Below are 22428 nucleotides of genomic sequence, written 5' to 3' on the forward strand. Positions count from 1 at the left end.
TTTGCAAATAGTGTGCAATGGATATAAAACTTAACATAAACTGTTTTTTTGAGTGCTATCCAAGTAGATTAGACTTTGAATACAAACGTGCATTTGACCTTGCATATACTCCAGTACTGAAGTGCTTTCAGCCAGTTTAAAGCCACTTCAGGGATTTAGTGGAGATGTTGGACTGAAAGCTGTTTTAGACACCCAGATCTCAGACTTGCATTCAGGGATGAAACCCAGTTTAGAGGATCATTTGAAGAAGAGTTAGTTAGCTTGATTATCTAGTTATTTAAAAAAAAAAAAAAAATCAAGTAGAATGGTAAATGTCATCTTCCTCGTCCAGCTAAGGGCCTCACACATTTAATTTTTAGAATTTGGAAAAAAAGAAGTTAGAAATCTAGAGTGTGCAATGAAAAGGTAAATATAGAAAATGCTATCACATACACATGAAATGGTGGGGAAGAGAAGAGGAATATTTTCTAGTTTTTGAAAGTTCTATATTTTTTGCAAGAACCTCACGAATTCTAAACAATGATTATGGAGTGCTACTCCATGTTGTAGTTTGAGGCAGACTGCTGGTTTACTCCTTGATTTCTCCTCTTCTACTTTAACTCTGGTGTTTGATCTTACAGTGAAAAGATTCAGCTCGCTAAAGTGGAAGAAAACTAGTTTAGCAAAAGTAACAGAAACAAATATCTATTTGTTGAATTGGTGAGTTGAATCACTTTAGCCTTTAATCAAAGACATACCAGAACTGATGCAAAAGGGAGGATGGACAAGGAGAGGCATCATTCATGTAGATTTGAGTCTGGAGGGCCAAGGTTACGCTGGTGAGTTGTTAATTCAACTCTCAAAAGAAACATGAAAGAACACACCATCTCTTTAACTGTTGGTGGTGATCCCATAGCAGCACACACCTCCCCACCTCCTACCCCAATCCCACGGTTTCAGAAATGAAGAACTACTGCTGGCAGTAGGTAGTGTTTGTCACCAACTTTGATTGTTTAAACCCATTTTATTTGATTTATTTTTGATGGCTACATTTTTTTGTTTTCTGCAGGCAGACAGAGATCTTAGAATATTCTATCCTAGCATTCCTGGCTTTATTCTTAAAGGACTGAATTGTCAGCCCTTTTTACTAGACTGTTTTTCTAACTTTGCATGATGATCAAAACTTCATCCTGATGATCATTCAAAGTTGCCGGGAAAGGACAAGTAAATGAACGTGTTCAGGACAGTTCCGTTGGATTAGATTTCTAGCATAAATAAAAGCATGTACTTATTTTTGTACCAGTTAGGTCTTAAAGCACTTAAGTTTTTAGAAGTTTCCTGTTGGTTCTGTAGCATTCTGGGCTGTTGTGATGCTTTGCTTCTTGCTATTTATTTTGTCAGCTCATACAGTTCTACACAAGACAAATTCATATTTTGATTCTTATACAGGTAGTTGTGTATTTTGGCTTGCGAATACAGCAGAAACTGTGTATGTCAGTCATTTCTCACTTAAAATCAGATTCCTTTTTCTTTAAATAGCCACCATTTTTCTTCTTCCCCTCCCAAATTTAACTGAAGGGCCTATTCCATCTGTTCCTTTTAACAGATAAAGCATTATGAATATTGCCATTTCAGAAATGTAATAAGCCACTGTATTAACTACAAGCTATGTTACCAGGTTTTTTGTAAGTACTAAGAAAAATGCATTATGAAATTCTAATCCATTATAATGGGATGCCTTTGAGGCTAAAAAAACCACAGCTGTAATAGCCACAAGACTGCAGGATTTCAGAGCAATGAATATGAGGACAAGGCAGCCAGCTTTGGCCTACATAATTTGTGGAGAGGAAGTGGGGACTGACTGCAACAGTTGAGCTTTTAAAACTAAAGAAGTGAACAGATTGTTGCTGAGCGGAGTTGTGTACAGTGTATTTTTAAAATTAGTATTATGATAAGTAAGTTGAGCTCTAACCAGAGATGAAACCATGTGCATACTTCCTGTCTGTCTGAGACATCGCACAAGTGCCTGGGGGTGGAAGAATGAGTTTTGACACACATCAGCACATATCAGAAGTGGTAAAGCTGGTATTTCTTTTGCTGGAAACGGATAGAGTGGTTTTCCTGGTCATTCTGGCTGGCTATTTAGTACATGGGGTAATTCACAGAATCTTGAAAAGCACAGACAGCTCCTCAGAAGGCTTTCCTGTTCTGTAGCTGCCTTTATCACAATATTTTGTTTTAATTGTGCGAGTTCCTTGCTGATTCAGAATTTGAGTGTGCACACCTATAGCCAGATTAGGCTTAGTCTGAACTACTACTTCGAACTTTGCTTGATCATTCCTTTAATGCGTATTTAGTAAGGCTGTTGATTTAAAGCCTCGAAGAGATAGAATATTTATTTCAACCTTAATGATCTCTTCAAGTAACTAGTTACACAGAATATTAACATCCTTTTTTTTAAACCTAAAAGTTCTTTTCATCCTGAAGCCATGGGAATTTTTACATGCCCTAGACTGCAAGATTAAAGAACCTTGCAATATTGCTTCTTTCCTACACAATGAAAGAACACTTTAGTCTGACACTGTAGGCCAAATCCGGTGAAGGACTCCAGCTAACCTGCAGGTGTTTGTGATACTTCTCAGTATGAGTGATGGCGCTGCGGAAGTCTCCTTTGTGTTATGAACATGCAGGCATGTGGCACTGGACACTCTCTCTCCTGGGCAGAAAGAGAATTAGTCAGCTAAGAGCACTTTACAAAGTAGGGTAGAATCTGTTGGATGGTTTGCACAGGACCTATCTGCAAGCACCTATGACTCGTTCAGGCATCCCATTTCCTTTAAGGTGGTTCATGTCACGGATTTGTAGTAGTCCAGATCCTCTGGAGCAGTGAGACAGGTGCTTTGTTCAATAAGCCAAGATTCCCAGGACATAGAATTGAGAGTTTTGTGCTAGCTGCCTTTTAATCTCAGGTTTTAGCATTTGGGATTGCAGACAGCCAACAGGCTAAGCTGGGGAGCCATCAACAGTCAGCACACTTGCTAAAGTTTCATGGTATGGTATGTGCCACATTAACAGTTCGCTGCTATTGAAAATGGAACGTGCTGCATGCTATTTCCTCCTCCCCTGGGGGGCAGTTCTTGGGGAAGAATAGCCAAAAAAACCTGGAACGTAGGCAATGTCATGGTCGTGCCAAAAAGGCAAATGTCATGTTGGAATGTTGAAGTGTTATTTGAAAATTGTGTGAAATAATCTGTTTGCTTCTCTTGCAATCAGTTAGGCCATATCTGTGTCCATTTTTGGGCACCAACTTGAAGAAATATGTGAGGTAATTAAATCAAACTCCAGAGGAAAGCAATTAAAAATACAAGGTGTCTTAAAAATATGGCCTGTAGGTAAAATTTACACAATAAATTGTTTGTTGTGTTGTTTGTTTGGTTTTTTTTTTTTCCTTTTGGAGATGAGATTACTCTAAGGAGTTGTATCTCTTGAAAGCTGCAAAGCAGAAGCACACTGGTCTCCATGTGCAGTGTTGATAAGACAAGAAATAACAGCAGCAAGGAATATTTAGATGAGATGTTATGAAAAACTCTGTAAGCACTGGAATATGTTGCGTGCAAAGAGTGTGGAATATTCACTCATGAATTTAAGAATAGATATGACAGGCATCTGTTACGAATAATGCAGCTAAAATGATCCTACTGAGAGGAATGGCCTTGATAACATTTTACATGTAATTAAGTTTTTGTTTGTTTTTTTTTTTTTTTTTTTTTTCCCCAGGAATCTCATCCATCCTAATTGAATCTTCGATAAAGTGGTTAGATTAAGTTATTTCAGTCTCTTTGTAGGTATTTTATAAACTCATTTTTATAATTCTTTCTGAATGTATTGTCCTTGGCCAGCAGTTTTACACTGAATGACTAGGCAGCAGTTGAGGGAGCATGGCAGAGTTAAAAATTCCCTCTCCTGTCTAAAGTTTCTTGTGTTGCTGTATGGCGTTAGCCATTTTACGCTACTGTGCTTTTGGTGGACTCTTGTGTGCTGTTGGCTATCTGCTACAAACACATTTTGTCTCTAGAACCACAGTGCACAGTTTCTTAGTTCCTGAATGCTTGGATTTTGCACAGCTTTGATGTGTGGATAGGTTGTGCTTAATTTACTAAATAATCTGTCTTTAAGAGGGATTGATTCTTAATCAACAAGAAAAATGCTGTATTTTCACTTTGTTTCATATTTACCTTTTTTTTTTTTTGTTTTTGTTCCATATTGGTTGATAGTTGCATGTAGCTTGGACATTACTTTTGGTACTCTCCAATCGTTCTCCTGGTTAGCAACACTGGCAAAAACCAAATTCAAAGGCTACACATGATTTTTTTACCAGAGTAATTATGTAACTTAATGTGTTACTCTGTTGTATTTTAATGTGATACTAAAAAAGTCCTTTATATTAAATTACAGATCAGATACAGTCATGATTTCATACAAATATACAAAATAACATCTTAAAATAAATGCTTAGAATTTCAGAATATAATTTTATCAATACGTGTGTAAACATTGTAAGACTAAGAACAAATATACAAAATAACATCTTAAAATAAATGCTTAGAATTTCAGAATATAATTTTATCAATACGTGTGTAAACATTGTAAGACTAAGAAAATCATAGCTATAGTTAGTGAATTGACTTGGGTCAACATTTGAGAACTCTCATTGTGCTGGGGGATTTTGAATTAGTATGTCATCCCTTCAGCTTTCCCTTTCTGTTCTTGTCTGGGAATAAAAATAAATCCTCTCCCTTTTCCTTCCCAATAATTAGTTTAGAAAGTGTTGTACTAAGTATGGAAGTAAACCAACACAAGAAATTTTCTTTTGTGTTTGCAGAAAAGGCAGTCATGGTTTGTGGTTTGTATTGTTTTGGTTTTTTTAAGGTTGAGCTTTTCAGCTTGGTCTGAATTTGCTTCTGGAGTTTTACACAATAGAAAATAATTTTAAAAATAGATGATGATAAACAGAAGGTTAATATGCTGCCGTTTCAGTGAAAAAACCCAACATTCTTCGATAATGATCTGATTTTAATTTCTATTCACCATTCCTGTTCTTGCTATCAGTTTTAGTATCTAAAAATATTGTTATCTTTTTCTGTCAACAAAAATGACAGTATTTTTATCAGTTATCTAGAACAGATTTGCTGTAGAATACAAACAATTCCTTTCGTGTATATAGCTTTTCCTGTTCTGTATGCTGTTATACTGAATTTTTTTAGAACTAACTTATTAAAAAGAAAACAATCATTAAATTATCTTTGACTGGAACTAGAAATATTGCCAAAGAGTTATCAAATTGTTTTAAAAACAGTGGTTTTTTCCTCTTGAGATTTCATTGACTGTTGATTTTTCAGACTTCACATAGTCCTATATTAGTCACTTCATTATTTTGCTCAGGAACAGCCTGGACTGGTTTGTTTGAATAAACTATCAAATAATCTTTGTTCCAATCTATTTGGAACACAAGCATATCATTATCATATCATTCTTTTCAGTGCTTTGAAACATCCCAAGTTTTTCCTGGCATAAGCAGCATCTCTAGACAGAATTGTGGCACGTTTTTAAAACTGAGGCAAGTTATCCAGACCTAATAATTTAAATAATGCTCCTAAGTATTATTTGAAGCTTTTAGTCGGAAAAGAGTGTTTGTTAAGGGAAAGATTTAATATAACTTATTTTTAAGTGCAAAACAGGTATCAAGGACATCCTTTTTACTAAATTATTGTAATCTCTAATAACAAAACACATTGCTTCCTTTAACTTAAAATTCTTCATACTTGAATGCATTTTGGTTTTTCTACTAAACACAAAATCTGAAAGAAGTCTTTCAAATATCTGTGACTAAAAGAGAAGTCTTCATTGAGAAGCTCCTTATTTCTAGTTAATTATTACTTTTTTATCTGTCCATACAATCAATGTTCAGACTTCACTTGAAACATACAAAAAAAAAAGTCTGACCGATATTAATGAAGTTGCATCATTTGCAGTACTAAGTTACAGTGCTAAATAGTTTAAATATTTGGTTAAACCTTATAGAAAAATTGCAATCTGGTAGCTATGGTAATGATTGACTTCAAAAAAGATTTTATATTCAGGGGGATAAACAGCGGGAGCAGGCATTCAAAATACCTTCCTTCATGTGGTCTTTCAGCAATACAGAACAAGAGAAGAGACCTACAGAAAGAATTGTAAAGAACTGGCATTATTTTTAGAGAGCCTGATCAGCAGTTCTGGAGTGTTTGATTAAATAAAAAGTTCTATAGACTGATATGCTATACTGATAGAAAGAATACAGATTTCCATTCTTACATCTCAAAGTACTACAGAAACATCAAATCCCTGATCGCCTTTGAGTAAGATGTGCATTAGCCCCATTCTGCAGACTTGAAAGTTGGTACATTAGGAACAGAATCAGAATTCAGTTCGTTTTATTCAGTGTGTTAGGGGAAAAAATGTAAATACTGTATTTTTTTTTTTTAAGCATAGTTACCTTTCTGGATTTGCTGTTTTGAATAGGAAATGAGGTAATTACAGTTTGAATGTTTGGAAATTACACTACTTAGTAAATCTCTGGATGGAGAATCAAGTTGCTCTTTGACAATGATTAGGATAGACTGACTTTTAAGTCTCTTTCTTTGAAATCTTTCTTATTTTCTGAGCAAAGTAAAGTTAAAATATTTTTATAACTCTGTATCCATCAACTTTGCGTAGTTCCAAAAACAAAAATAAAAAAAAAAGTAATAGGATTACTAGTTCCACACAAACTCAGCTTTACACAGATAAGTAAAAATAATGAAAATCCATTTTGCATTTAAAATAGATACATTAAATAAAGGAAGTATTACCTGTGGTTACTGAATTGAACCTCTTGTTTTGGGTCATTGAGTCCTTCATGCTCTTAGAACCTGTAAATCCTTTTCGCATAGCTCATTTTTATTCAGAGAGGAAAATCGGCTTTTGCACCTTTTCAAGTCTTTAAATAAGCTAGGCATTGAACTGATCTAACTGAATAATTTGAAATAAAGAAAATATCCCCTTTGCACCTGTAGAGAATGCTAAAGCTGTCAGAAGTTGGTTTAGTACTTCCAGACACCTCTCCACTAGGTTCTAGTAACTTCCACCTTGGGGGAGGGGGAACCTTTTTGCCACAGTTCTAGCTGTATAATGTTTGCTGACAAGACTGGGGAGGTGTTACTTGAAACTTCCTGTAGATTTTCAATTGAAACTTGAAATAGGTTTCATTGCAAGACACCCCCCCCCCCTTTTAATTTAGAAATGTTCAGTTTGATCATGATATTCCTACTATAATTTTGATTTGTGGGCAAAATGTTGATAACATTGAACCATTTTCCTTCAGAAATGTCAGAATTATTAGTTTTACCTTTCTCTGGAATGTAAAACAGTAACAAAACCAAAAAATGAAGCCAAAATCTGATTTTTTCAGCCAGAAGAAAATTAGCCCAAAGCACACTCTTAGTCTTGGGATTACACGTAATACCCTTTTCATATGAAAAACATCACTGCCCTTCATTCTATGTTGTGGTTTGCAAGTTTCCAGAAAAATTCCTCCTGTTTCCTCTTGCAGTGTTATCGTTTCTGGGAGGTGGAAGATGGGCCAATGGATTTACTTTTTTGAAGGAGTTCTTTATCTTCTGGGCTTCAGTCTTTCTTTTAGATACTGCATTTGTCTCTGAGGAGTTATGTGCTTCAGTAACATAAGGTTTATAGAAGTTTCTCATCTTTGTCGCTCTGAAAATACATGAGGAATGTATTTGAAATCAACTATAAATATATTATCTGCCAAATTGAGTATATTAAATGTGCTATAGTAATAGTTTCTTCCTGAAGATGTCTGTTACTGTAAAGTTGTGTGTCCTCCTAACCACAGCAGGTTGAGCTGTAAGCGAAACCTTGCACTCTTAATTATACTCAGTAATTACCCTTGTTTTCCAAAAAATTATGCTGTTTTTGAAAACTGAGTCTTTTCAAGCCTTCATTGCCCGAAAAGTTACTGAAACCTGTTGAATGACTTTGGGGGTGGCTGCTAATTCTGCAGGATGGAATGGGAGTTTAAGTTACCAGCTATGTGAAACTTTTGCCCTTCATTAGAATACTTAAGGAACTGGCTGGGTTTTGGGTTGAAGTAGTGGGGTATTATTGGTGGTTTTTCCCACTAATTTGTGGGGCTGAGGATGGCTGTAATTGGAATAGTTAAGTATGTATGTGATGGTTCCGCTTGTAAACTGGGTGCTTCCATCTTAAATTATGGAAGATGTACAAACTGTGAGAAAACACCTCCTTTGGAAAGATAACTTCGAAATACTGTAGATGGTAGAAAAAAGTTTTGCCACTGTTCCTCTTGCTTAATATGGATGAGGAAAAAATTAGATGTTGAGCCTTGTGATGTGTGTTTTTTTTTTTTTTTTTTTTTTTTTAAACTCAAGAATTAATTTGGATGCCTGGTAGGGGCGGGGGGGGAGAGGGTCTTGAATCTTTAACAAGCTTTTTCTGAACCTTGGTTATTGAAAATAAAGAGATGTTAAATTTCCATTTAAAAACTAAAACCAGTCCTTTCTTTTCGGTAGTTGTGGGATTGTTGGGGTCTTTTTGGCTTCTTGAAAACGTTTTGCTAGTTTCTTGACGCAAGAGTCCTGTAGAGTAGATAAATGCTGAATTTTGAATGTTCAATACAAGCTGAAATCCTAGCTTTTCAAACTTAAATATATATATATATATGAAGGACAAAGGGAAGGTACAGACCCAGTTTTCTCTTTGCATATTAATCTGAAAGCAGTCCTGCAGGCTTTCCTACTAAGCACATGTCTGCTATGTTTCTAGATTGAATGCTTAATCTTGTTTTCATGTGGCTTACTTGGAACATCCTGTGTGTGGTGCAGAGGAATACAGATTAGGAGATAGAAATAATATATTCACACACACTGTATTAGACGTGCTTGTAGGCAAAGGACAACGTAACGCAATTTTATCAGCTGCTGTACAGCATGACAGACTTCACAAAGGCATTTGAATATAGTATTGCAGCACAGTTGAAAGAGGAGGTGCGAGGATGACTTCATCCCACATAGATGGAAAGTATCTAAATGTCTAGAAAAACTGGAAAACTGACCTCTTTAACAGCTTTAAAAGGTATGTAAAAGCATGATGCTACCATTTCTGATTGCAATGTTAAAATGTTTATGCCAAAGTGCTCTGGAGGGGTCTGTGTGTTTCCTCCCTCACACTTGGAAGACCAGAACTATTAATACCGATGTAAATGTCCAAATTCAGAAGATGTGCAGGTTGTTTTATGATGTGGGCACCTAGCCATTTATCAGTCCTTCCAAGTATAATCAGCTCGAAGGCTGGAGCGGAACCCTTCCAGCAGCCCGCTTCGCCTGCCAAAGAAAATTCAGCCACTGAATTGGTGGAAATTGCTGACTGGTCACCTAGAGACTGCTCCTTATTTAAGTGGTAAACCAGCTTTTCAGCTGCGGCAGCCTGTGCTGCGTATAGAAAGTCCTGTCCGTACACAGCAGTTGTGAACTGAGATAGCGAAGAAACTATTCATCCTATTTCCATTAATAAAACCAAATCAAGTAGTAGTAGTAGTAGTGGTACGGCGGTTGCCCATTAGTTTGGCTTTCCTCGTGGAAAGCGCAAAGCTGCAGGAAGCGCTTTTCTTTCTATCCCTTCTTGCTCGCCCCCGAGAATGCCAGAAATTAGTAAAGTTGGGTTTTGACTGTTGATGTAGGATAGACGACAAGATAGCACTTCAGGAGCTGCATCGGCAGCGCGCAGGGTGCGAGGTCCGGCGGCCGCCGCTTGCCGCCTGGAAGGCGCCGGTAGCCGCTGGCCCTCGCCGCCCGCGGCAGGGCCCGCCCGGCGCCGCTCAGCTTTCCCGGGGCGAGGCGGGCCGAGGCGCAGGGGAGGAAGCGGTACCAGGCGGAGCCCTGCCCGACCGGCGGGTCGGTGGCGGCGGGGCACGGCTGCAGCAGCGGCCGGCTCCCGGGAAGCGCTGCCTGCGGCTTTACCCGGCAATCGCCTTACGGGGACGAATTGAGTTGAACGGCAATCCGCGCTTAATCTGCCGCGGCCCCGGGCGCCTCCGGGCAGCGCGGGCGGGCGGCAGCGCTCGGCGCTGGCTCGGGCAGCCAGAAACTTCTGGCAGTTTCCCGGCTCGGGCCCCTCCTCTTAAAGCGGCAGGGCCCGCCGCGGGGCTGGCCGGGCCGGCCCTGCACCTGTGCCCGGCGGCTCGGAGGCAGGGACGCGGAGGAACGCTGGTGCGTGCCCCTCTGCTCTGCGGCCGTCCCTAGGGAGCTAAACAAAATCGCCCGGGCTCTGTTGGCCTCCAGCGGCCTTATCGAAGCTAGATCATCGAACCGGCTGTCTGCAGCTCGTTGGGGAGCTGCTCAAACCGCTGGTAACATTCAGCTTTCTGTAGGCAGCATCCTACTTCAGCCAACGCTGGGGAAGGTCTCGCCCCAGACTCTTTCCAAAACAGCCCTTGCGTGCCCCCAGCCTGGCTGCGGCCCCACGCTCCCGGGGGAGCGAGGCCTCCGATGCAGCCCTCCACCGGTTTGTGTTTGGAGAAGGATGTCCGTCTCCCGTTGTCACCCAGCTGAGCCTGGTCCCCTTCTGGTAGCCCGGCCTCAGTCAGTCATGCAAACAAAACAGTGATCCCTCATGTAAGCGCCTGGTTGCCGGGTGGTTTCAACGAGGATCTTAAATACCAGTCTTCTGCCAATAGTGGTGTTTTGTTTTGTTTTGTTTTGTTTTTAAAAGAGGCAAACCTAGAGATTACCATCAGCTTCAGTTTTCCTTTTCTTCTTCCTGTGTGAACTGAAAGATGTTTCAAGAGAGCATAGAGACATGGAAAGGTTGAGAGAGAGGAAATCTGGGGTGTATATTGAAGCTGCTCTGAATGAAAGAAGTTCATGACCTCATTATAAATGAATGCTGGTGCGTGCTGGGCATACTTCTCAGTTTTCCTGTTGAGGAAAAGTTTATTGATGGTTTTATGATATACTACTGAAAAGATGATTCTTATCTACAAATTATAAAGTGCAAGAGATTATGTTCAGATATAAAATGTAAATGCAAATTCAGATTACTTTGTGTTTTAAAATAAAATAAGAGCTGAGACTGCAGCCCAGAGATTTGGAGACAGCAACATGCAAGACTAGTAGAGTTGTCTCAAAATGAAGTCTATAATAATTTTAAGAAGCTCAAAACTTTTTATTGTAGACTAGTCCAATGATGTGTTTTCCCCATCTCCTTAAAGGCTGTTGCAGTGCTTCGTGTTAAGATAATTTCAATTTCCGAGATTATGGAATCATGTTCTCAGATTTTAGCTGCGTTTTAATGTACCATTTTTTTCTGGTAACCTGCATTGAAAAGCAAAGAATAATAAAAACAAATCCTGCCAAAGCATGTCAAAATTAAATAGGCAAAGATGCATTCACTCTGAGTGTAAGGATGTCTATTAAATGACGTAAGCACAAAGCAGAGAAGGGATAACAGAAAAGTAAAAATAGCTGCATACTTATTTTTAATCTCTGTCTAATTTTGGTGGAATTGAATAAAACCTGCTTGAGAACAGGTGACTCAGACTTGGTGACAACAACAAAGTTGTGCAAGGATTATCTGAAATTAATACCAGACTTTGATCATTGCAGTTTACTTCTCTAGTTTGCATTCTCTATGATGCATCACATCTTGCTAGTTGTTTTAACTTATCACTTTCAGCTGATACTATCAGTCAGAATGAGGGAAGTGTTTTGGAAATCTCAGTTAAGTAATTTGAGGAAAAAAGCCCACATAATTTGTGTGTCAATGGAATAATAAAATTTCCTATATGTATCCACTGAAGATTTCACATGGTTATTTAAAAATGTATAATAATTCATAGTGGTAATTAAGGAAATGCATTTCATCAGTATAAATTCTCCTCTCAAAAGCCACTCCAGTACTGTATTTTTAGTAAACATACCTACAGTGATAAGCAAATGGTCCCTGTGTTTGCTATTTTTTGAAATGATTCTATTTACAATGGTAAATATAAACTTAATTCCAGTGAAAGGAGTTACCTATTGTAAAAGTAACTTCAGGAGATTTAGGCTAGGGATTGAAATTAATTTGTGTGGTAGTAACAGAAATTAATTCTTGCAGATGTTCATTCTTCAAGTGAATGTTCTTTTTGGAAGAAGCTTTTAAAAATAAGCCAGAGCAGTGATAAAGTAATCACTAATATTGGTGATTATACTCTTAGTAAGAATTTAAAATCCTGTTTTCAAGTTTGATTGTTGACTTGCCTGTTCCTCTGCCATAAACTTCCAAACAGTGAAGGACCAGAGCTTCAGATTGTCTTGGTTCCCAGTGTTGTAGATCTTTTTTTTAGTTAATGTTCAGTAGTAGTGAAGAAAAAGCATTCTCTATTTTCTCTAAGTTAAACTTAACATTATGAGTTGGTCTTTGAGAAAATTTGTTTGGCTATATAGGGGGATATAGATTGATACTGACACAGCCAGCTCTTGAAGTGTTTGTTTATAGGAGAATTCTAGCTATGTGCATCTGTGTGGACCCATCTGGGATCTGTCTGTCTCGTTAAAGTAGTCTCAATACTCCACACTTTCTTTTAAGTTTCTATCGGTTCTTTTAAGTTTCAGCCTGGTGGGATGGGGGAGAGAATCGGAAGAGTACAAGTGAGAAAACTTGTGGGTTGAGATAAAGACAGTTTAATAGGTAAAGCAAAAGCCGTGCGCACAAGCAAAGCAAACCAAGGAATTCATTCACTGCTTCCCACCGGCAGGCAGGTGTTCAGCCATCCCCAGGAAAGCAGGGCTCCGTCACGTGTAACTGTTACTTGGGAAGTCAAACGCCATCACTCTGAATGTCCCCCCCTTCCTTCTTCTTCCCCCAGTTTATATGCTGAGCATGATGTCATACGGTATGGAACAGCCCCTTGGCCAGTCTGGACCAGCTGTCCTGGCTGTGCCCCCTCCCAGCTTCTCGCTGACAGGGCAGGGGAAGCTGAAAAGTCCTTGACTAGTGTAAGTACTACTTAGCAACAACTAAAATACCAGTGTGTTATCAACATTATTCTCATCCTATATCGAAAACATAGCACTATACCAGCTACTTGGAAGAAAATCAACTCTCTCCCAGCCGAAATCAGGGCAGTTTGGAAGATCAGCTGGCATGAAAGACGACCAACATTGTAGTGCTGGAGAGTTTTTTCACTAAGGAGTAGGGGAGAGCAGGAGGCATGCTCCCCTCTTAGAGCTTTACTGACTTTACAAGAAAATACATCGCTGCTTTCCCCTGTTCAGATTTATATTGGGTGAAGCAGCCACTACTTAGTACACTCTACTGAGAGTACTAAGCAAAACCCAAGTTTATCACCATCTGAGTCCCTGTTTCAGCATCCTTCCAAGTGGAGTGAGAGAAAAACATTGCAGCCTGCCTTGAAGGCAAGTACCTTTACACCATTAGACAAGCAAGGGGGGAATGAATTTCAGAATCCTAACACTCTTAACAGATACCTCGTTAATCTCAGTTGAATTTTATTGCTATTAAGCCTGGAATAGGAATGGATATGTGTTCATACTACTACTCTGCATGCACCCATGCACCATGCATGCAGAGAGAGAAAGAGAGGGAGGGGTTCATTAGAGCATTCATGTTTTTGATGATCTTAACAAGTGTAGATTGATAACAGTTTTCTTGTACTCTGAAATATATATCTTCTATTACCTGAAAATGAGAGGTAGGCTTGAACAGAGGCAAGGTAAAAACATCATTAATACAGAGTTAACACTGTAGCATCTCAAGTCTCTCAATTTCAAGTTTTGCAAAACTTAAATTTCTGAAAAATAATGCATTGAAGCATTTGGGTACATACTTGCATGCCTTTACTTCTGATATATTGGAGCTGGAAACAGCCAGTGGAAATTACCTGATGCTGAGTGCAAACACCGCAGTACCAAATAGTAGCTCTGAGACCTGTGAGGGAGATTATATTCTTCCCACAGAGAGCCTGGATGTGCCAGAGTTGCCACTTGTAAGCTGTGTTTGAATCCATAGGGGTGCAGAAACACAATGTGGGCTTAGACAAGGACTTAGATCTTTCTTCCTAGCTCCTGTTTGGGGCTGCATGGAGGCTTGCAGCTCTTGAAAACGTACCTCACTCCTGTTGCTTGTCACCCTCTGCCTTCTCTCTTCTGACCTACATTCTATGAAGTGATAGTGAGGTGGTTCAGTTATCTAGAATCTCCTCCCCTGGATTACACTAGGAGAGGTTGTATGAGAGAAGAGAGACCTCCTTTGAAGGAACAGAGCCTTCGTGAACTCACTCTGCATACTAATTGGACCCATGTTCTACTCCTACTCCCAAACCCACTTATTTCTCTCCTGTTTCTTGTTTCCCTCTTTGGGTGTCACCTGTTCCTCTGTTGCTTGTTACAGAACCTTGTGTTTTGTCTGGGCCCTTTACCTTCCCTGTGCGTTTGTCCTACCATTATTCTCCTACTGTACTCTGCCCCTTGGGCTGCTCTCCTGGTGAGTGCCCACCTATACAATTTGCTTTATTCAAAAGTGAAACAGCAAAGTCTCTTCAGAGTTGTTCTACTTACTAATGAAAAATGAACTTTAATTATTTGAGGGAAATAACCGCCAGCATCTTCATGAGACTCCTCAGATCTTGAGGCAGTTAAAGGAGAAGATAGAACACTTGGTTGGCCTTCACCATTGCAGCAGAACTGGTCATCTGCTGTGTCTTCAGATGGTGCAGAGGTTGGAGGCTTATGTAGTGCTTGTTGCAGACAACTGTGGTATCAGCTTATTATATTTACAGTAGTCATTGTATTAGCTTAGTGTTGTGCTCTGTGTTTCTACTGCTGTGATATATATATGCTGTCGAGTTCAGTTTTATTGGGTTGTTTTGTAATGCTCTGTCCACAAAAGCTAGCGAGACCATGACAGCTATATTGCTAGTGGCCAGTAATTAAAAAGCAGTTGTTTTCCTTTCTGTTCCAGGCCATTGATGAGCCTCCCTATCTCACAGTGGGCACTGATGTGAGTGCGAAGTATAGAGGAGCCTTCTGTGAAGCCAAGATCAAGACAGCAAAAAGACTCGTCAAAGTCAAGGTATGTGGTTTTCCTGCAAATGCTTTTTTGGGGGGAAGAAAGTCATCAATGTTTAAAATAGCACAATGTGGAACTTCTTTATAGTCTCAAGACAGCTAAGAGGCTGTCCTTTCCTTGGAGGCTGGCAGTGCAGTCTTTGAAATAACTGTAAGCTTATTTTTGTTGGGAGGGGAGGAGTTCCCCCCACCCCCACACAATTAAATACGTTCTGTTTCTTTCACTGCTTTGTCGTCTGCTTGCATCCAGTATTTGTGGCCTTCAATGCCATAGGTTGACCTTCAAGTAATTGATCAAAATATGACAAATGTAGGCTTATGTATGGGAGAATGTTATCAGAAAATAGCTAAAGCTCCTCAAAGTAGGTTTAATATGGTTTCTTTTACTTTAGGAGCACAGGTCACTGCCATTTAGCAGTAGCAACTAGATAATGCTTCAGGAATAAGATGAAACCCTGCTGTCTTCCAACAAAGACTTGGCATATTGAGTCCTACAGAATAGCAGGCAGGGGATCTCACCTAATCTTTATGATGACTAGTTAATGACTGAATGAATCAATATAAGCCACATGCAGTACAAATAAAAATTGTGGAGAGGGAATACAAGAGATAGACTTTAACATCCCTTGGAAATTTAAAGTATCATTTCTAGAAATAAAGACAACAATGTTTGGGCTTGTTTTTATTATACAGTAAGTCTGTTTTTATTATATAGTAAGTCTACACTGCAAAATGGCCTTATTTCTGTTTGGATAATGTTGCCCTAAAAGCTTCTAATCTGGGAGCAGGTAGTAATTTTCTGCTCTACCTCTTAACCTCATACAGAAATATAACAGAGCAAGGATCAAAAACACTTAAGAAAAATAAATTAGGTTGTTGCTCTGCAACAGTTATAGTGGCAGAATATTTTTCTCATATCTACTGTAAATATAAGTGAAAATGTGTGAATTGTGTGTGGTGATAACCTGTTACAGAGGAGTCTCCATTATAAACTGTCGTGCATTGCTTGAATCTGCCCTCACACTATGGCTGATTTTTGCCTATAGGATGTACGAGGGAGAAGCCGGCTATCTCCAGAAGCCCTGGTGGGAAGGACTATTGTCACTTATTTGATAATAATGTTAACTATAACAAGATGTTAGTCTTAAACCTGACATCTTTAAAAAGCCTTTAGAGCAAATTAGTGGTCTTTTCATTTCATTAGTCATAACTCCTAACAGCATCAGCTGGTCTATGCTTTATAGCACCATTGAGTTTAAGCGACTAAGTATTGGTATTTAAGCTGTTAAGTGTCAGTATTTCAGTACAGGAATTGTGTTGTGCCTAGATCAGTGAAATCTTAACTCCTTTCAGCTCTTCAGAGGGCTTTCAGCCCACCTTCTTAGATGGCCACTTGCACTTAAGTTTGTTTTTCACTGATAAATATTTTCTTATGGGTTTATTACTTGCAGTTTGGTCACTGCAAAGTTTTGCAGAAAGATCTTGAAATGGAACAGGATTTTTATTTTAAGTTGTTTGTGGAGGCTGTGCCTAAAGCCCTGTGGATTCAAGAGTGAGTGAGTGTGTGTCTTTGCTGTTACTGTATAACTTAGGGCAGTTAAGCCCCAGTACTGTTGTTGCTTTGTAATGTGATTTGTGATTGAGTGTTTTTTTTGTGTCGGAGTGCAGTAACAATATCTGTTTACATTTTCAGCTTTTTCTGGCACATGCAAACTTTCCCCAGTATTAGCGCTAACCAAGATTCTTATTATCAGGTGTACTTTGTCTGGAATTCTGGTAGTGTATCTGCTGCATTTGTTTTCCACTTGTGTAACAGTTTCTTTTGGCCCCAATATATTTTATGCCCTAGTCTCCTAGAACTACTAGAGGAAAAGGAACGTCAGTTAACTTAATAACATCAGTTTTAGTTTGAAGCTTTCGTTTAAGTTCTATAAATAGATGCTCTGTTGAGAAAGGAGGATGGCAACAAATTCTTTTCAATATGGAGTATTGTCATCTTCAGGTAAATAAAATACATTTAATTGTGTCTCTTTTTACCTGCTTTCTTCTGTCGAATCCTGCTTCCTAGAATATTTTGACGGATACCTGTATAATGACTTCCATCACCAGTATAATTTAATAACTTTATTCAAGTGCTATGTATTTATCATTTCAGTATCAATAGGTACCGTCTTTCACAGTTTAGCAGTCTTCGGCAGGTTCTGTACATGGTACAGAATTTTACATTAATGTAGCGGCATTACACACCTTGTCATGGAAAGCAGTAAAACTTAACATTTGCCTGGTATTGTGAAAGGTGTTGAAGGCAGTACAAATTTGACTAAAGGACAAGACTTTTGGTGTTAGAAGAGCGGTAGTCCACTTCATCTTCATAGGATCTGTTATATCTTTTCGTAGAGAGCTGTTTAAGCCAGTTTATTTTGACAGTGTGTCCTAAAACAATTAGCACCATCATCCACACCCACTTGTATTTGAGCACCCTCCACAGAAGTTTCAGAAGAAACTGTTTTCTGTGTAGGTCTTTATTAAACAGAAAAACTAGTGAAGCATCTGCTGTATAGAGCATACCAGGACTGTTTTTTCAGGATGGTGAAGAAAAGGGAGATTCGAACTGAATCTAAACAGGTTGATGATGTGCTGAATGTCTCAGTCTTTTGCCTGGGACAGAAAGGATCCACACTGACAAATACTATGGGAATTAAAATGCACACTAACAAATGCCGACATCACTCTTCTCAGCTTCAAGAAAGGACAGTGTTGTCACACTGAGTTTGTAGTTTGAATATTTCTGTTAATAACCAGTATTTTTTTGAGTATATATGAATATCTCAAGAAGCAAAAACTGTTGGTATCAAAAATCCTCTCCCCAAAAAGAGTCAAAGCCCCAAGGCATTTTTAAAAAGAAAAACCATCCTGGAATACACAATAGCAATTTGGTTTGTTTACCTTTCATCATAGTACATTGTGGCTGGCTCATGGTTTTGGATAGAGTTCCTTTTTGCTGTAAAATACATTTAAGATAATTACAGAAAGTAAATAAAAACAGATGTCTCTAAGTCAGGATTGATATACTGGGTATTTCGTATGAGCCAATAGTGACCACAGGTTTCAGATTACTTTGCATCTGAACTGAACTTTTGATTTCTAGATAAATCCCCCAAAAGAGAGGAATAAAACCTGTATCTGTCAGGCTGAAGTTCAGAAGGGTAGTCTTTGCTCAGTGAATTCCTAGCCTGAATCCTTTGTCTGGCTTTCAGGTTACAAAGTATGATTTTGTTTGTCTGGTGGGCAGAAAGTAGTTGCCATCAGTAGGTGGGATGATGCAGCTCTAAAAAGAACATAGGTTCACAACAGTATGTATTACTGTGGTTCTAAGAGAAGACAGACAAGATGACTATTTCATGAAGTAGCACCTGGAAGGTAGTATAGCATTTTAGTGCATTGTTTTCTTATCAGCCAGTCAAGGTAGGCTCTCCTTAGTCCTGGTTGTAGGTGCTGTTCTCAGCTGTATGCTCCTTTCAAGGTTTACAAAACTCCTTAAACTCTCCTCCTGAGGAGGCTAAGCAGAAGAATTGGTGTTAGAGAATGCTGCTGTTCTGAGTGAAATTTTGCTATTGTTGTGTGCTATGGAGAAACTCTCAACAATAGCGAGAACATAACCTCGGGTACGCTTGTGAACCGAGTCGTCAGATTTAATGTAGGACTGTTGTAGTTGAGAGTTACTATTATGTGGCTGAATCTCATGTTACATTCTTACTTATTTTGAAATGTAAATGAGACATCATATACTTACACCAAGCGAGTGTGTTCTGGTGAACGTTAGAACATCATTTGTGTGTGTTAATAAAAAGTACATATGTACATAAAATATAATGCCAGAATTTTCTCAGTTTCCCTGAATTTGAAAACCAGAGTGGAAATAAAACTTCAGGTGTACTTGGTAGGAGGATCCTGTGACTTTCTGTGTGACCAAGTTAATTTTGAGTGAAATGAATGGTGAATGCCTGTAGCATCTGATACAGATAACTTAATCATAAGTTTGAATTTCCAGACCATTTTTTTTCTGAGGACAGCATGCGTAGGATTAAAGACACAGCCAATACATGTGAAAATACCTTGGAAATACTTACAGGATTTACTTATTCTAGTTCTGAAAGACTGAAAAGTTAGCCATCTGTACATTTACTTCCAGTTAACTAGCAGCAATTAGGCTAGGCTGACATTAACTGAAAGGCTATTTGGGTTGTTCATTTTGTTTAATTGACAGCAGTGTCCTGTACTTCTTCTGTGTGTCTTTCAACCGTGCGTGAGGGAAATGCACTTTAATCAGCAAAAGCAAAAAAACCCCATGATATGGGGTTAGATATAGGTGTTAAAACTGTTTGATTTCAGAGCACTGAAATATAAATGTTTCTTAAAAATTACTTGCGCTCAGAACTCTTGAAACTTTCTCCTTTCTTAGTGTGGTACTAGAGCAGTACAATTCAAATCATTAAGAGAACTGCAGAGATTATTTTGAGCCATTAAACATTGTTGGTAAGCTGTTGTTTGTCACTTCTTTAGAGGTAGTGGTTGTATTCTGAAAGATAAAAAATATTTTAGAAGTCTTGATGACTAAAATTGTCTCCTTGTATTTCCAAAATTTATGAATGAAACACAGTTTTCAGCAAGTGGAATGATTATGGTGACTAACTGTAAAATGCTCTCAGAGAGAAGGGCTATTGACATCTGCATGTGCTTATGCTGCTCAATTGTATCAAGTGATTGTCAGTTGAATTATATTTTTTAGGTAACTTTTAGACATGATTCTTCAACAGTGGAAGTGCAGGATGACCACATAAAGGGTCCCTTAAAGGTAATAAATTTGGTTTATATTTTGCTAACACTTTGAAAAGCATTCTCTTTCAGTATTTGACATAAATGTGTATATGCAGTATGGGGTGAAAGTGGAAGGTTCAATTTATTGCACAGGCCGGGTAGGATCATGAAGCACAAAAGGTAATGCTGCAAAGCTAGAGTTAGCGTACTCTTCATGCTAACTTTTTCCTTTGTAGTTAAAGGAGGTGCAGCATACAGGCTGATGCAACCCTCTTTGTTCTTTCTGGCCTTAAAGCTAAGAAGTTTCGCTGGCTCTGATTTTTAGTCACTGTTGCTTTGGAAAACTCAGCTGGAGGATTTGATGGGCAAGCTATTATACAAGAGAATGACATCACTCAAATTGGTTCTTGTTCCCCACCTGCTGGCAGGAAATAATCAGCTCGGTTAGTTGGCTTATTTTAGGGGAATGAAAGAAAGAAGTTTTGAGGGATACAAATATGTTCAAGTGAAACTGGAAAAGTATGTTACATTTAACATGGAAATAGGTTAGAAATTAACTCTGCTAAATACCAAAGTCTTAACTTCATTGCCTGTTTTAGAAGCTCTCCAGTGCTAAATGGCTTTTGTATTTTAGGTAGGAACTGTTGTGGAAGTGAAGAATCCGGATGGAACTTACCAGGAAGCAGTTATCAACAAATTAACAGATGCAAGTTGGTACACTGTAGGTAAGAGAACTAGTTATGTATTTGAATAAAACTCATGACTTAAACGTAAGCCTGTGACCTGGACGTGTCTTAAGCATGGTGAGTGCTATTTTTTGGAGATGCTTAGGTATTCAAAGTTTGTATAAAAAAAATCAAAACCCAAAAAAGCTAAATGTCTTATTTTGTTTTTTTATAAGAAATTGTACCCATCACAATGTGAAATTGGGACCCCAAAGAAAGACCTAGTGAATTGCTCTATAATTGGTAGCTGCTTCTTAAATATTTAATATACTATTGTTAAATATTCTGAAGCAAAGTACGCTGTCATACTTCCTTAAAAAGGAAAAGAAGTGCTTTTAAAACACAAGTTGCAATACTTACCTGTCCCTACTCTCAGACCTAGCCTTAATAACAGCTGCTGTAAAAACAGACATAGCTTGTTTTTTGAAAAAGTCTTTTCCTGTTCATTTTCCCTATTTTCTAATGTGACATTTCAGGCTTTAGATGATGTCTCTATATGCCCACAAGCAAATATAGCTTTTTTTTTTTTCCCCCCTTTAAATATTTTTTTTAAAGGCTTTATATACATGGGTTTACTCTTTGATGCTATGTACCAGTAGATCAATCTGTCCTGGGAAAAACTGCTCAACTGTAGAATGATAACATATATGCCATCTGTTCACTGGTAGTCTTAAAGGTATTACAGGAAATGTACTGATTCTTGAGAAACTGCATATTCCTCTCCTTGGCAGATAGCTGAGACATGAGAAGGTGAAGACCAGGTCTTGAAAGAACCTTAGCAAGACTTAGTTGTTTTGAGATATTAAGGGTTGTTACTGATGAAGTGATGTTGAACGACTAGGTAAAGACTAACTTTCCCTAGTCATAGTCCTTCTAGAAAGGAATAGAACTGTAAGTTTAGATAAGACCTTCCAGATAAGTGTTGCAGAAAATATATCTGTTTTCTTGTTGAAGTAGAATGAATGAGTAAAGGAGAGACCAGTTTAGGATGGGGTGAAGCATGAGATATAAAGACAAGAATTAACATTATAGATAATGTTTTGGTAAATAATATAGAAGTAGATCAGACATGAGAACTTTTAAGAACAAAATGGTATAGCTGCTGTTAGAACTATGTTGTATGTTTATGCTTCTGAGAAGGCGTGAGGTTAGCAGTTCAGCCAGAAGAATAAGATAGGAGTCCATGCAGATTAAATCTTGAAGGTAAGTGTCATGGAGTTGCAGTCTGTGAATCAAAGTAGATGTCTGTCAAAAATCTTGAACTTGAGAAATAGGAAGAGGAGATGTAGAGTTGAGTCTGAAAATGGTATTTTATAGATAAAAGTAGACAAAAGCATGTTGACCTTGCAGAATCAGTAAAAGTAGCACAGCTGCTGGCTTTGAGAGAGAAGTGACTCTAGCAGTGAATGATTAGAATAATCTTTGTCAGGAGGGTGAGTGAAATGAGACTGAAATTATCTTTACAGACAGTGATGACTTCGCAGATCTGAGTGAAAGTCAGGGATAGTTGCCATTTACCAGATTTCAGAATTAGCACACATCTTAGCCAGGAGAGTTATCTAACGTTGTCCTAGCACTTGTTGAGAAGTATCTAATTACTTGCATTGTTAATGATTTTGTGAATACAATTAGTATGATTTCGTCAAAAACTTTGTGAAGGGATGGATAGATCTGAAGTAGTACCTTTAAAGAAGTTGTTACTTAAGACCATTTATGCCGCT

The 22428-nt window shown here is 38.3% G+C and overlaps 1 protein-coding gene across 6 annotated transcripts in view; it reads left to right on the top strand.

The window, feature by feature from the left end:
* ARID4B (AT-rich interaction domain 4B) overlaps positions 1–22428 on the top strand; it is a 95377-nt gene that overhangs the window by 16957 nt on the left and 55992 nt on the right. For all 6 annotated transcript variants that reach the window (XM_082306502.1, XM_082306504.1, XM_082306506.1 and 3 more), the window contains exons 3-5: positions 15058–15168; positions 19954–20019; positions 20617–20707. In XM_082306502.1, the coding sequence (XP_082162628.1) occupies positions 15058–15168; positions 19954–20019; positions 20617–20707 (268 nt within the window). The remainder of the gene's footprint in view (positions 1–15057; positions 15169–19953; positions 20020–20616; positions 20708–22428) is intronic.

Source organism: Platalea leucorodia (genome assembly GCF_965183815.1).
Source record: "Platalea leucorodia genome assembly, chromosome: 3".
In the NCBI taxonomy this organism is placed as follows: Eukaryota; Metazoa; Chordata; class Aves; order Pelecaniformes; family Threskiornithidae; genus Platalea; species Platalea leucorodia.